At 61.6% G+C, this 14586-nt stretch overlaps 1 protein-coding gene and 1 long non-coding RNA gene across 2 annotated transcripts in view; one reads left to right on the top strand and one right to left on the bottom strand.

The window, feature by feature from the left end:
- The window catches only part of OPLAH (5-oxoprolinase, ATP-hydrolysing), a 41877-nt gene that overhangs the window by 14566 nt on the left and 12725 nt on the right, over positions 1-14586 (bottom strand). Inside the window, exons 9-18 of the mRNA XM_056485852.1 lie at positions 13580-13836; positions 12507-12619; positions 11711-11881; positions 9876-10013; positions 8973-9111; positions 6677-6789; positions 4853-5004; positions 3302-3462; positions 2626-2727; positions 1205-1379 (exon numbers count right to left, since the gene is read on the bottom strand). Of these exons, the coding sequence (XP_056341827.1) occupies positions 1205-1379; positions 2626-2727; positions 3302-3462; positions 4853-5004; positions 6677-6789; positions 8973-9111; positions 9876-10013; positions 11711-11881; positions 12507-12619; positions 13580-13836 (1521 nt within the window). The remainder of the gene's footprint in view (positions 1-1204; positions 1380-2625; positions 2728-3301; positions 3463-4852; positions 5005-6676; positions 6790-8972; positions 9112-9875; positions 10014-11710; positions 11882-12506; positions 12620-13579; positions 13837-14586) is intronic.
- On the top strand, positions 13040-13561 carry LOC130250312 (uncharacterized). The gene is made up of 3 exons (XR_008839965.1): positions 13040-13158; positions 13314-13373; positions 13505-13561. It is a non-coding gene; the product is annotated as an uncharacterized LOC130250312 (long non-coding RNA).

Here is a 14586-nt window from a genome sequence, read left to right as displayed (position 1 = left end):
GACAGGGACAGGGACAGGGACAGGGACAGGGACAGGGACAGTGAGTGACAATGGCACCGCCCCCCTGGCGAGCAGGGCCTCGGTCACCGCTGGGGACAAACAGTGACAGTGACAGTGACAGTGACAGTGACAGGGACAGTGACAGTGACAGTGACACAGCCCCCGGGCGAGCAGAGCCTCGGTCACCGCTGGGGACAGGAGGGGACAGTGACAAGGACAGTGACAAGGACAGGGACAGGGAGGTGGAGGGGACAGCGAGGGGACAGAGCAGGGACAGGCACACATGCCACATCTCAGCTGTCCCCAATGTCCCCCAATGTCCCCATTGTCCCCAATCCCCCCATTGTCCCCAGCGTCCCCAATGTCCTCCCTGTCCCCAATCCCCCCCAGTGTCCCCAATGTCCCCAATGTCCCTGTCGCTCACCCTGCTGCTGGAACTGTCCCCCTGTCACCAGTTTGAAGGACACGAACGCCGCCCAATGTCCCCAGTGTCCCCAGTGTCCCCAATGTCCCAAATCCCCTCAATGTCCCCAATCCCCCCAGTGTCCCCAGTGTCCCCAATGTCCCCAATCCCCTCAATGTCCCCAGTGTCCCAATGTCCCCAATCCTCCCCAGTGTCCCCAATGTCCCCAATCCCCCACATGTCCCCAGTGTCCCAAATCCCCCCAGTGCCCCCAATGTCCCCAATGTCCCCAGTGTCCCCAGTGTCCCCTGTCCCCCCCAATGTCCCTGTCGCTCACCCTGCTCCTGGAACTGTCCCCCTGTCACCAGTTTGAAGGACACGAACGCCGCCCAATGTCCCCAGTGTCCCCATTGTCCCCAGTGTCCCCAATGTCCCCAATGTCCCCAATGTCCCCGATCCCCCCAATGTCCCCAGTGTCCCCAGTGTCCCCTGTCCCCCCCTGTGGCTCACCCTGCTCCTGGAATTGTCCCCCTGTCACCAGTTTGAAGGACACGAACGCCGCCCAATGTCCCCAGTGTCCCCATTGTCCCCAGTGTCCCCAATGTCCCCAATGTCCCCAATGTCCCCAATGTCCCCAGTGTCCCCAGTGTCCCCAATGTCCCCAATGTCCCCAGTGTCCCCAATGTCCCCAATGTCCCCAGTGTCCCCAGTGCCCCCAATCCCCCCAATCCCCCCCAGTGTCCCCAGTGCCCCCAATCCCCCCAGTGTCCCCAGTGTCCCCTGTCCCCCCCTGTGGCTCACCCTGCTCCTGGAACTGTCCCCCTGTCACCAGTTTGAAGGACACGAACGCCGCCCCCTCCTGGCTCAGGCTCTGCGAGTGGGGGGGCATCGAGCCGGGGGTGCTGCCCCCCACGTCCGCGTGGTGCCCCCTGCTGGCCACGAAGAACACGGGGCGGGGCTGGCCCGGCCAGAACACCTGCACAGGTGGGGGACAGGTGAGACACACCTGGGGGACAGAACACCTGGGGACAGGTGAGGGTCACCTCGGGGGGGACAGAACACCTGCACAGGTGGGGGACAGGTGAGAAACACCTGGGGGGGACAGAACATCTGGACAGGTGAGGGTCACCTGGGGACAGGTGAGAGTCAGGGACAGAACACCTGCACAGGTGAGGGTCAGAACGGCTAGGGTCAGAACACCTGGGGACAGGTATGGGGTCAGAACACCTGGGGACAGGTGAGAATGGGGGGAGAGAACACCTGGGGATGGGTGAGAGTCAGGGACAGAACACCTGGGAACAGGTGAGGGATCAGAACACCTGGGGACAGGTGAGAGTCACCTCTCAGATGAGAATGGGGGGAGAGAACACCTGGGGACAGGTGAGGGGTCACCTGGGGGAAGGACAGAACACCTGGGGGAACAGGTGAGAATGGGGACAGAAGCGTTTGGGGGGACAGAGGTGTTCCGAGTCTGCCCAGCTGTGCCCAGGTGTCCCCAGGTGCCCCCAGGTATATCCCAGGTGTCCCCAGCTGCCCCCAGGTGTATCCTAGGTGTATCTCAGGTGTATCCCAGGTGTCCCCAGGTATATCCCAGCTGCCCCCAGGTGCCCCCAGGTGTATCACAGGTACCCCCAGGTACCCCCAGGTATATCCCAGGTGCCCCCAGGTGTATCACAGGTGCCCCCAGCTGTCCCCAGGTGTGTCCCCAGGTGCCCCAGGTGCTCACAGGTGTGATGACGGTCAGGTCGGGCAGGTGGCTGCCTCCAGGTGTATCACAGGTATCCCCAGCTACCCCCAGATGTATCCCAGGTACCCCCAGGTGTGCCCAGGTATATCCCAGGTACCCCCAGGTACCCCCAGGTGTATCCCAGGTGCCCCAGGTGCACTCACAGGTGTGATCACAGTCAGGTCGGGCAGGTGGCTGCCCCCAGGTGTATCACAGGTATATCCCAGGTGCCCCCAGGTGCCCCCAGGTGTATCACAGGTATATCCCAGGTACCCCCAGGTGTATCCCAGGTACCCCCAGGTACCCCCAGGTGTATCCCAGGTACCCCCAGGTGCCCCCAGGTGTACCCCAGGTGTATCACAGGTACCCCCAGGTGTACCCCAGGTGCTCACAGGTGTGATCACAGTCAGGTCGGGCAGGTGGCTGCCCCCAGGTGTATCACAGGTATATCCCAGGTGCCCCCAGGTGCCCCCAGGTGTACCCCAGGTGCACTCACAGGTGTGATGACGGTCAGGTCGGGCAGGTGGCTGCCCCCCGCCCGCGGGTGGTTGCTCAGGATGACGTCACCCTCGCGCAGCTCCGGGCCCAGGTTACGGATCTGGGGGGGCAGAGGGGGCGGGGTCAGAGCCCCCCAAAATCACAGCAGGGGCCCAAAATATCCCAAATATCCCAACATATCCCAAAATATCCCAAAATCACAGCAGGAACCCCAAAAATCATCCCATATATCCCAAAATCACCCAAAAAACCCCCAAAATATCCCAGGAACCCCCCAGAATACTCTCAGAATACCCAAAAAACCCGAAAATACCCCCAAAATCACCCCAGGAACCTCCAAAATAACCCCAAAATCCCCAAATTCCCACAAGATCCCAAAGTCACTCCGGGACCCCCAAATCCCCTCACCTGGAACTGCAGCGCTCCTGGTCGGCCCTGGGACCCCCCAAAACCCCCCTGAGACCCCTCAAATGTCCCTGAGACCCCCCTGAGATCCCCCAGGGACCCCCAAACCCCCCTAGGACCCCCCAAACCTCCCCAAACCCCTCTAAATACCCGCCAGGAGCCCCCAAACTCCCCCTGGAGCACCCCCAGGACCCCACCCAAACCCCTCCAGACCCCCCAAACCCCCTCAGGACCCCCCAGGACCCCCCAGGACCCCCCAAATCCCCCACCTGGAACTGCACGGCCTCCTGCATGGCGCCCAGGTGCACGGGGATGTGGGGGGCGTTGGACACCAGCCCCCCCCCCGGCCCGAACAGGGCGCAGGAGAAGTCGAGGCGCTCCTTGATGTTGGTGGAGATGGCGGTGCGCTGCAGCGTGCGCCCCATCTGCTCTGCGGGGGGAGCCGAGCGCTCGGGGGGGACCCCAAAATCCGGGGGGATACCCCAAAAACAGGGCGGGGAACCCCGGAAAATGGGGGATCCCGGGAACCACCCCTGAGACCACCGGGATCAACCAGAGACCCCCGGGAACCGCGGGATCCCCCATCTGCTCTGCGAGGGCACGGCAGCCTCAGGGGCACCCCAAAAATTAGGGGGGATACCCCAAAAACCAGGCGGGGAACCCCGAACAACGGGCGGGGCATCCCGGAAAATGGGGGATCCCGGGAACCACTCCTGAGACCCCCGGGACCACCCAGAGACCCCCAGGACCGCCCTGAGACCCCCGGGACCACCCAGAGACCCCCGGGATCAACCAAAGACCCCAGAGACCCCATCTGCTCTGCAGGGGCACGGTAGCCTCAGGGGGACCCCCAAATCCGGGCAGGGCACCCCAAAAACCGGGGGGATCCCGGGAACCTCCCCAGAGACCACCGGGATCAACCAAAGACCCCATCTGCTCTGAGGGGAGAGCGGAAAGCTCGGGGGGACCCCAAAAATCGGGCGGGGCACCCCAAAAACCGCGCGGGGCACCCCGGAAAATGGGGAACCCCCGGGAAGCTCCCAGAGACCACCGGGATCAACCAGAGACCCCCGGGACCGCCCCATCTGCTCTGCGGGGGGCGCCCTCGCTTGGGGGGGGCCCAAAAACGGTGGGGGAACCTCGAAATCGGGGAGGGTCGGGGGGATCCCCAGGAACCCCCTAAAAGACCCCCCCGGGACCACCCCAGGGCCCCCACAATCCCCCCAGAGCCCCCCAGAAACTTCCCAGGACCACCCACAATCTCCCCCACCAGGAGACCCCCGGGAATCTCAGAACCGTCGAGAACCCCCCAGGAGAGCCCATGGGACCCCTCAGAACCCCCCCAGGATCCCCGAGCCCACCTATGGGACCCCCCGGACCTCCCAAATGCCCCAAACCCTCCCGAGATCCCCCCAACCCCCCCCCTCAAACCACTCCAGGACCCCCCAGGACCCTTCAGCCCCCCCAAACTCCCCCAGGATCCCCCCAGATCCCCCCAGGACCCCCCAGGATCCCTTTAAACCTCCCCAGGACCCTCCCAAAACCCCCAAACCCCACCAGGACCCCCCAGGACCCTCCAGACTCCCCAAACCCCCCCCAGGACCCCAGTAGAACCCCCCGAAACCCTCCCAGGGCCCCCCAGGACCCCGCAGGATCCCCTCAACCCCCCCAGGACCTTCCCAAACCCCTCCAGGAATCCCCAGAATCCCCCCCAATCCCCCCCCAGACTACCCCAGGATCCCCTCCTAAGCCCTCCCAGGCCCCACCCCCAGACCCCCAGGACCCTCCCAGCCCCCCCCCCCAGCGCCCCCAGCCCCCACCTGCGATGCTCATGAAGCGGTGGGAGAAGATGGAGAGCTGCACCGGGTCCAGCTCCGTGCCCAGCTCCCGCCGCGGCCCCTCCCCCACCGCGATGCTCAGGTCCCCCAGCGGCGTCACCGAGGCCACGCAGCCCGGCTCCACCAGGACGGTGCTGGGGATCCAAAAATGGCATTGGGGACCCCAAAAACGGAATTGGGGACCCCGAAAATGGCATCGGTGACCCCAAAAATGGCATTGGGGACACCAAAATGTCATTGGGGACCCCAAAATGTCACCAGGGTACTTTATATCTCATTGGGGTCACCAAAGCCACAAAGTCCGGCTCCACCAGGACGGTGCTGGGGACCCAAAAATGTCACTGAGGGACCCCGAAATATCATTGGGGACCCCAAAAATGGAGTTGGGGACCCCGAAAATGGCACTGGGGACACCAAAATGTCATTAGGGACCCCAAAATGTCACCAGGGTACCCTAAATCTCACTGGGGTCACCAAAGCCACAAAGTCCGGCTCCACCAGTACGGTGCTGGGGACCCAAAAATGTCACTGAGGGACCCCAAAATGGCATTGGGGACCCCAAAAACGGAATCGGGAACCCCAGAAATGGAACTGGGGACCCCAAAGATCTCACTGGGGTCACCGAGGCCACGCAGCCCGGCTCCACCAGGACGGTGCTGGGGACCCAAAAATGGCATTGGGGACCCCAAAAACGGAATTGGGGACCCCGAAAATGGCATCGGTGACCCCAAAAATGGCATTGGGGACACCAAAATGTCATTGGGGACCCCAAAATGTCACCAGGGTACTTTATATCTCATTGGGGTCACCAAGGCCACGCAGCCCGGCTCCACCAGGATGGTGCTGGGGACACGGGGGGGACCCCAAAATATCACTAAGGGACCCCAAAATATCATTGGGGACCCCAAAAACGGAATTGGGGACCCCGAAAATGGCATTGGGGACCCCAAAAATGTCATTGGGGACCCCAAAATGTCACCAGGGTACTTTATATCTCATTGGGGTCACCAAGGCCACGCAGCCCAGCTCCACCAGGACGGTGCTGGGGACACGGGGGGGACCCCAAAATGTCACTAAGGGACCCCAAAATATCATTGGGGACCCCAGAAATGGAATTAGGGACCCCAAAAATGGCATTGGGGTACCCAAAAATATCACTGGGATCCCAAAAATTATCACTGGGGTACCCCAAATGTCACTGGGAACTCCAAAAATGTCACTGTGATCCCTAAAAATCTCATTGGGGTCCCCAAAAATCTCACTGGGGTCTCTAAAAATCTCACTGGGGTCCCAAAAAATGCCACTGTGATCCCTAAAAGTCATATTAGGGTCTCCAAAAATATCCCTGGGGTCCTCAAGAGTGTCCCCAAAATCTCACTGGGGTCCCTAAAATTGTCACTGAGATCCCTAAAAATCACATTGAGAGTCCCAAAAATATCACTGGGGTCCTCAAAAGTGTCAGTGAGGTCCCCAAAAATATCCCTGGGATCCCCAAAATATCACTGGGGTCCCCAAAAGTGTCAGTGGGGACCCCAAAATTATCGCTGGGGACCCCAAAATCTCACTGAGCTCCCCAAAATATCACAGGGAACCCCAAAAAGTGTCATTGGGCGTCCCAAAAAAATCTAATTGGGATCCCTAAAAATCTCACCGGGGTCTCTAAAAACCTCCCTGGGGTCCCCAAAATATTGGGGTACCTAAAAATCTCCCAGGGGTCCCCCCAAACTCCTCCCAGCACAGCCTGGGGGGTCCCAGGGGCTCTTCAGGGGATTTTTGGGGTCCCCCCTCCCCCCTCCCCTCCCCCACCTGTTGGTGTCGATGATCAGGGCCGGCCCGGGCAGGGTGTGGCCGCTGCCCAGCTCCCCCAGCAGGAACACGGGCGTGTCCTGGTACCCGCCCTCGAAATACACGCGGGTCACCTGCGGGGGGCACTTCCGGTCACTTCCGGGTCATTTCCGGTCATTTCTTGGTCACTTCCGGTTCATCCCTTGGTCACTTCCTGTCACTTTCGGGTTATTTCCAAACATATCCGGTCATATCCGGGTAATTACCGGTCATATCCAGTCACTTCCGGGTCACCCCTTCATCACTTTTTGGTCATTTCCGGTCATTTCTTTGTAAATTCCGGTTACTTCCAGATCACCCTACTGTCACTTCCAGTCACTTCCGGGTCACCATTGGGTCATTTCCGGTCACTTCCGGTCATCCCAGAGTCACTTCCTGTCGCTTCCAGGTCACTCTCAGGTCACCCAGGGTCATTTCCCGTCACTTTTTATCATTTCCGGTCATTTTTTTGTCACTTCCGGGTCATATCCTGTCATATCTGGTCACTTTCAAATGACCCTCATTCACTTCCGGGTCACTCTGGGGTCATCCTGGGTCACTTCCAGACATTTTAGGGTCACCCCAGGGACATTTCCAGTTACTTCCGGGTAACTTAGTCACTTCCTGTCACTTCCGGTCACTTCCAGGTTATCCCAGAGTCACTTCCGGGTCATTACAGGTCATGTCATGTCACTTCCGGTCATTTTAGGCACTCCCGAGGTCAATTCCGGGTAACTTCCGGGTGACCCTGGGTCAGTTCTTGTCACTTCCAGGTTATCCCAGAGTCACTTCCGGGTCACCCTCGGGTCATGTCCAGTCACTTCCGGTCATTTCCGGGTCATCCCAGGGTCACTTCCGGTCATTTTTAGATCATCCCAGGGTCACTCTGGGGTCACTCTCAGGTCATTCCAGTCACCTCGGGTCACTCTTGGGTCACTCCCAGTCCCTCTCAGTTCCCCCAGTCTCACCCTCTCCACTCTCGGTTTCCTGCCCCTCTCCCCCAGTCTCTCCCAGTATCCCCAGTCCCCCCAGTATCCCATCCCAGTATCCCCAGTGACCCCCCCCAGTATCCCCAGTGACCCCTCCCAGTATCCCCAGTATCCCCAGTATCCCCAGTCTCTCCCAGTATCCCCAGTACCTCACCCTCTCCACCCGGGGTTTCCCGCCCCTCTCCCCCAGTATTCCCAGTCTCTCCCAGTATCCCCAGTACCCATCCCAGTATCCCCAGTCCCCCCAGTTTCTCACCCTCTCCACTCTCGGTTTCCCGCCCCTCTCCCCCAGTATCCCCAGTATCCCATCCCAGTCCATCCCAGTCTCTCCCAGTATCCCCGGTATCTCACCCTCTCCACCCGAGGTGTCCCGCCCCTCTCCCCCAGTATCCCCAGTCTCTCCCAGTCCCCCCAGTATCCCCAGTATCCCATCCCAGTATCCCCAGTATCCCCAGTGACCGCTCCCAGTATCCCCAGTATCCCATCCCAGTATCCCCAGTATCCCCTCCCAGTATCCCCAGTGACCTCTCCCAGTCCCCCCAGTCTCCCATCCCAGTATCCCCAGTCCCCCCAGTCTCTCCCAGTCCCCCCAGTTTCGCACCCTCTCCACTCTCGGTTTCCCGCCCCTCTCCCCCAGTATCCCCAGTCTCTCCCAGTCCATTCCAGTCCCCCCAGTATCTCACCCTCTCCACTCTGGGTTTCCCGCCCCTCTCCCCCAGTCTCTCCCAGTCCCCCCAGTCTCACCCTCTCCACTCTCGGGGTCCCGCCCCTCTCCCCCAGTATCCCCAGTATCCCCAGTCCCCCCAGTCTCTCCCAGTATCCCCAGTCCCCCCAGTCTCACCCTCTCCACTCTGGGTTTCCCGCCCCTCTCCCCCAGTATCCCCAGTCTCTCCCAGTATCCCCAGTCCCCCCAGTTTCTCACCCTCTCCACTCTGGGTTTCCCGCCCCTCTCCCCCAGTATCCCCAGTCTCTCCCAGTATCCCCAGTCCCCCCAGTTTCTCACCCTCTCCACTCTCGGTTTCCCGCCCCTCTCTCCCAGTCTCTCCCAGTCTCTCCCAGTCTCTCCCAGTCTCCCCCAGTATCCCCAGTCCCCCCAGTCTCACCCTCTCCACTCTGGGTTTCCCGCCCCTCTCCCCCAGTATCCCCAGTCTCTCCCAGTATCCCCAGTCCCCCCAGTTTCTCACCCTCTCCACTCTCGGTTTCCCGCCCCTCTCTCCCAGTCTCTCCCAGTCCCCCAATCCCCCAGTCTCTCCCAGTACCCCCAGTATCCCCAGTCCCCCCAGTCTCACCCTCTCCACTCTGGGTTTCCCGCCCCTCTCCCCCAGCCGTGGCTCCGCCCCGCTCTCGGTTCTGCCGCGGCCCCGAACCCGCAGATCGTCCACGAGCACGGCCCGGCCCGGCAGCGTGAACCCGAACTCCTGCTGGTACCTGGGGAACCCCGAAATATGGGGGGGACCCCAAATCAATGGGGGGTCATGGGGTGAACCCGAACTCCTGAGGGTACCTGGGGAACCCCGAAATATGGGGGGGACCCCAAATCAATGGGGGGTCATGGGGGTGAACCCGAACTCGTGCTGGTACCTGGGGAACCCCGAAATATGGGGGGTGAACCCCAAAATATGGGGTGAACCCGAACTCATGCTGGTACCTGGGGGGAACGGGGGGACCCCGAAATACAGGGGGGACCCCAAGATTATGGGGGGTCATGGGGTGAACCCGAACTCGTGCTGGTACCTGGGGACAGCGGGACCCCGAAATTATGGGGGGTGAACCTCAAAATATGGGGTGAACCCGAACTCGTGCCGGTACCTGGGGTGAACCCCGAATTATGGGGGGGACCCCGAATATAAGGGGGTGTCATGGGGGTGAACCCCGAATTATGGGGTGAACCCGAACTGCCGGTACCTGGGGGAACCCCGAAATTATGGGGGTGTCATGGGGGGTGAACCTGAACTCCTGGTGGTACCTGGGGATGGGGGACCCCAAAATGTGGGGGCGGTCAGGGGGGGTGAACCCCAAATCCTGGGAGGGACAGGGACCCACGGGAGGGGACCGGGATCGGGGTGCTGGGACAGGACTGGTGGCACTGGGATGGCACTGGTGGCTCTGGGACAGGGTGTGTCACCATGCCAGGCTGCTGTCCCCCCGCTGTCCCCCCGCTGTCCCCCCGGTGTCCCCCCGGTGTCACTCACCGCTCGGTGAAGGCCGCCAGGAAGTCCCCGGCCGCGCAGGACCCGGCGTGCGGGGGGTGGCCCCGCGGTGACACCATCAGGGCCCCGTCGGTGCCGTCGTAGCGCAGGTGCAGGAACGGCTCGGTGACAATCTGCTCGCTGGGGACACCGGTGGCGCTGTCACTGTCACTGTGTCACTGTGTCACTGTGTCACTGCCACTATGTCACTGTATCACTGTCATTGTGTCACTGTCACTGTGTCACTGTCACTGTCACTGTGTCACTGCCACTATGTCACTGTATCACTGTCATTGTGTCACTGTCACTGTGTCACCTGCTATCCTGTCACTGTCACTGTCACTGCCACTATATCACTGTGTCACTGTGTCACTGTCACTGTTTTACTGTCACTGTGTCACTGTTGCTGTGTCACTGCCACTGTATCACCTGTTATCCTGTCACTGTCATTGTCACCGTGTCACCTGTCACTGTCACTGTGTCACTGTCACTGTCACTGTCACTGTCACTGTCACTGCCACTGTCACTGTGTCACCTGTCACTGTCATTGTCACTGACTGTCACTGTGTCACCTGTTATCCTGTCACTGTATCACTGTGTCACTGTGTCACTGCCACTATGTCACCTGTTATCCTGTCACTGTCATTGTCGCTGTGTCACTGTCACTGTCACTGTGTCACTGTGTCACTGTCACTGTGTCACCCTGTCCCCGGTGTCACTATCACTGCATCATCCTGCCACCACATCATCGTGTCACTGTCACTGTGTCACTGTGTCACCCTGTCTTCAGAGTCACTGTCACCACGTCGCTGTGTCACCCTGTCCCCCGTGTCACCCTGTCCCCCGTGTCACCCTGTCCCCGTGTCCCCATCCCCCACTGTCCCCTGTCCCAATCCCTCTGTCCCTTGTCCCCATCCCGCCCCGCTCTCCCTCCTGCCCCTCCCCCGCGACTATCGCTGCTATCGCGACTATCGCTGCTATCGCCCCTATCACAACTATCGCCCCTATCGCCGCTACCGTTACTATCACTGCTATCTCTCCTATCGCCCCTATCGCTGCTATCGCCCCTATCGCGATTATCGCCCCTCTCGCGGCTATCGCTGCTATCTCTCCTATCGCCCCTCTCGCGGCTATCACGACTATCCTATCTCTGCTATCACTGCTATCTCTCCTATCGCTGCTATCGCCCCTCTCGCGATTATCGCCCCTATCGAGGCTATCGCGGCCATCGCTACTATCCTATCGCCCCTATCTCTCCTATCGCGGCTATCGCCCCTCTCGCGATTATCGCGGCTATCGCGGCCATCGCGACTATCTCTCCTATCTCTCCTATCTCTCCTATCTCTCCTATCGCCCCTATCGCCCCTCTCGCGGCTATCGCAGCCATGGCGACTATCGCTCCTATCTCTCCTATCGCTGCTATCTCTCCTATCGCCCCTCTCGCGATTATCGCGGCCATCGCGACTATCTCTCCTATCTCTCCTATCGCCCCTATCGCCCCTCTCGCGGCTATCGCAGCCATGGCGACTATCGCTGCTATCTCTCCTATCGGGGCTATCTCTCCTATCACCCCTATCGCGATTATCGCGGCTATCGCCCCTATCGCCGCTATCTCTCCTATCGCCCTATCTCTCCTATCGCCCATATCGCGATTATCGCGATTATCGCCTCAATCGCGGCTATCGCTCTTATCTCTCCTATCGCCGCTATCTCTCATATCGCCCCTCTCGCGGTTATCGCGGCTATCGCTCCTATCTCTCCTATCGCCGCTATCTCTCCTATCTCTCCTATCGCGGCTATCGCGGCTATCGCGGCTGTCGCGGCCGTTTCGCACGCACTCGCCGAAGCCCTGCTCCCGCAGCGCGTCCCGGCAGCGCCGCTCGAGCTCGCGCAGGCGCCGCTGCAGCTGCGGGAACGCGGCGGGTTCGTACGGGAGCGCGCACGGCTCCTGCTCCTCGTGCACGACATCGGCCAGAGCGAGACCCAGCGCGGACAGCAAACCGCTGTGCCTGGGGACAGTGGGGACAGTGAGGGGACACTGGGGACACTGGGGACACTGGGGACAGTGAGGGGACACTGGGGACAGGGGACAGTGAGGGGACACTGGGGACACTGGGGACATTGGGGACAGTGAGGGGGCAGCGCCAGCCCGAGCGCAGACAGCAAACCGCTGTGCCTGGGGACAATGGGGACAGGGACAGTGAGGGGACACGATAGGACATAGAGGGGACAGTGAGGGGACATCAGGGGACAGCCGAGGACACCCTCAGGACATCCCTGTCACCCCCCTGGGGACACCCAGCGTGTGCCAGAGCCACCAACACTCCCAGGGACCCCCCAGGGACCCCCAGTGACCCCCAAACCCACCCAAACCCCCAGTGACCCCCAGTGACCCCAATGACCCCCCAGTGACCCCAGTGACTCCCCCAGTGACCCCAGTGACCCCCAGTGACCCCCCAGTGACCCCCCAGTGACCCCAGTGACCCCCAGTGACCCCAGTGACCCCAGTGACTCCCCCAGTGACCCCAGTGACCCCCCAGTGACCCCCAGTGACCCCCAGTGACCCCAGTGACCCTCAGTGACCCCCATTGATCCCAGTGACCTCCGAGTGACCCCCAGTGACCCCAGACCCACTTGTGAATCACGACCCGCCGCATGCCCAGTGCCCGGGCGATGGCACACGCGTGTTGGCCGCCGGCACCGCCGAAACTCGCCAGGATGTGCCGGGCGGCGTCGTGACCCCGAGCCTGGGACGGGACAGGGACAGGGACATGAGGGACAGGGACAGGGACAGGGACAGCAGGGACAGGGACAGGGACAGGGACAGCAGGGACAGGGACAGCAGGGACAGGGACAGCAGGGACAAGGACATCAGGGGACACTCAGGTGACACAGATGACACAGGTAATTAAGGTGACACACAGGTGTGACACACGTGACACCCAGGTGACACCCAGGTGACACACGTGACACAGCTGACACAGGTGACACCCAGGTGACACCCAGGTGACACAGGTGACACCCAGATGACACAGGTGACAGATGACACCCAGGTGACACTCGTGACACTCAGGTGACCCCCAGGTGACCCAGGTGACCCCTAGGTGAGCCAGGTGACACTCAGATGACACTCAGGTGACACACGTGACACTCAGGTGACACAGGTGACACCCAGGTGACACCCAGGTGACACAGGTGACAGATGACACCCAGGTGGCACTCGTGACACTCAGGTGACCCCCAGGTGACCCAGGTGACCCCCAGGTGACCCCCAGATGACCCCCAGGTGACACAGATGACCCAGGTGACCCCCAGGTGAGCCAGGTGACACTCAGATGACACTCAGGTGACACAGGTAACACCCAGGTGACACAGGTGACACACAGGTGTGACACAGGTGACACTCAGGTGACACTCAGGTGACAGACAGGTGACCCCCAGGTGACCCAGATGACAGACAGGTAACACTTGGATGACACTCAGGTGACACAGGTGACCCAGGTGACACTCAGATGACACTCAGATGACACTCAGGTGACACAGATGACACAGGTGACCCCGGTGACCCCCAGGTGACCCACGTGACAGTCAGATGACACTCAGGTGACACAGACGACCCAGGTGACACTCAGATGACACTCAGGTGACACAGGTGACCCCCAGGTGACCCCCAGGTGCCCCAGGTGACCCCGTGCCGCCGCACCCACCTGCGTCAGCGCGCGGATGGGCCGGCACATGGCCTCGTTGGCCACGCGGATGAAGCCCAGGGCCACCTCCTCCACCGAGGGCGGCTCCCCGGGGCCGTCCCCGCTGTCCCCGATGGTGGCGGCCAGCGCCCGGAACGCCCCCTCGGCCGCGCCCCGGCACAGCGGCTCGTCCTCGCCCGGCCCGAAAATCCGCGGGAAGAAATCCGGGAGCAGCCGGCCCAGAACCAGGTTGGCATCGGTGACGGTCAGGGGACCCCCTGGGGACATTGGGGACATTGGGGACAGGCAGGGGACACCGTGTGTGACACGGGGGGACAGGCAGGGAACATGGAGGGGACAGGCAGGGGACAGCCTGGGGACATTGGGGACACCGTGCTTGACACAGGGGGACAGGCAGGGGACAAACAGGGGACAGTCAGGAGACATTGGTGACGGTCAGGGGACCCCCTGGGGACATGGGGGGACATTGGCCACAGGCAGGGGACAGTCAAGGGACAGTCAGGAGACCCCCTGGGGACATTGGGGACAGTCAGGGGACAGTCAGGGGACACCAGGGGACCCCCTGGGGACATTGGGGACACTGTGTGTGACACAGGGACATCGGGGGGACAGTCAGGGGACGCCATGGGGACATGGGAGGACATGGGGATAGTCTGGGGACATCGGTGGCAGTCACGGGACCCCCTGGGGACATCGGGGACACCGTGTGTGACACGGGGGGACAGTCAGGGGACACCAGGGGACCCCCTGGTCAAGGAGACCCCCTGGGGACATTGGGGACAGTCAGGGGACAGTCAGGGGGACATGGGGGTCGCTCACTGCCCCCTGTGTGACACGGGGGGGACATGGGGGACACGGGGACACTGAGGGACAGTCAGGGGACAACCTGGGGACACGGCGGGGACAGGTGACACAGGTGTGACACGTGACACAGAGGTGACACAGGTAACACACAGGTGACCCAGGTGACACATAGGTGACACACACAGGTGGCCCAGGTGTGACCC

This window comes from Oenanthe melanoleuca, chromosome 2, assembly GCF_029582105.1.
Source record: "Oenanthe melanoleuca isolate GR-GAL-2019-014 chromosome 2, OMel1.0, whole genome shotgun sequence".
Lineage (NCBI taxonomy): Eukaryota > Metazoa > Chordata > Aves > Passeriformes > Muscicapidae > Oenanthe > Oenanthe melanoleuca.
The sequence above is the reverse complement of the archived record's forward strand: the minus strand, read 5'-3'. Positions and strand labels throughout refer to the sequence as shown.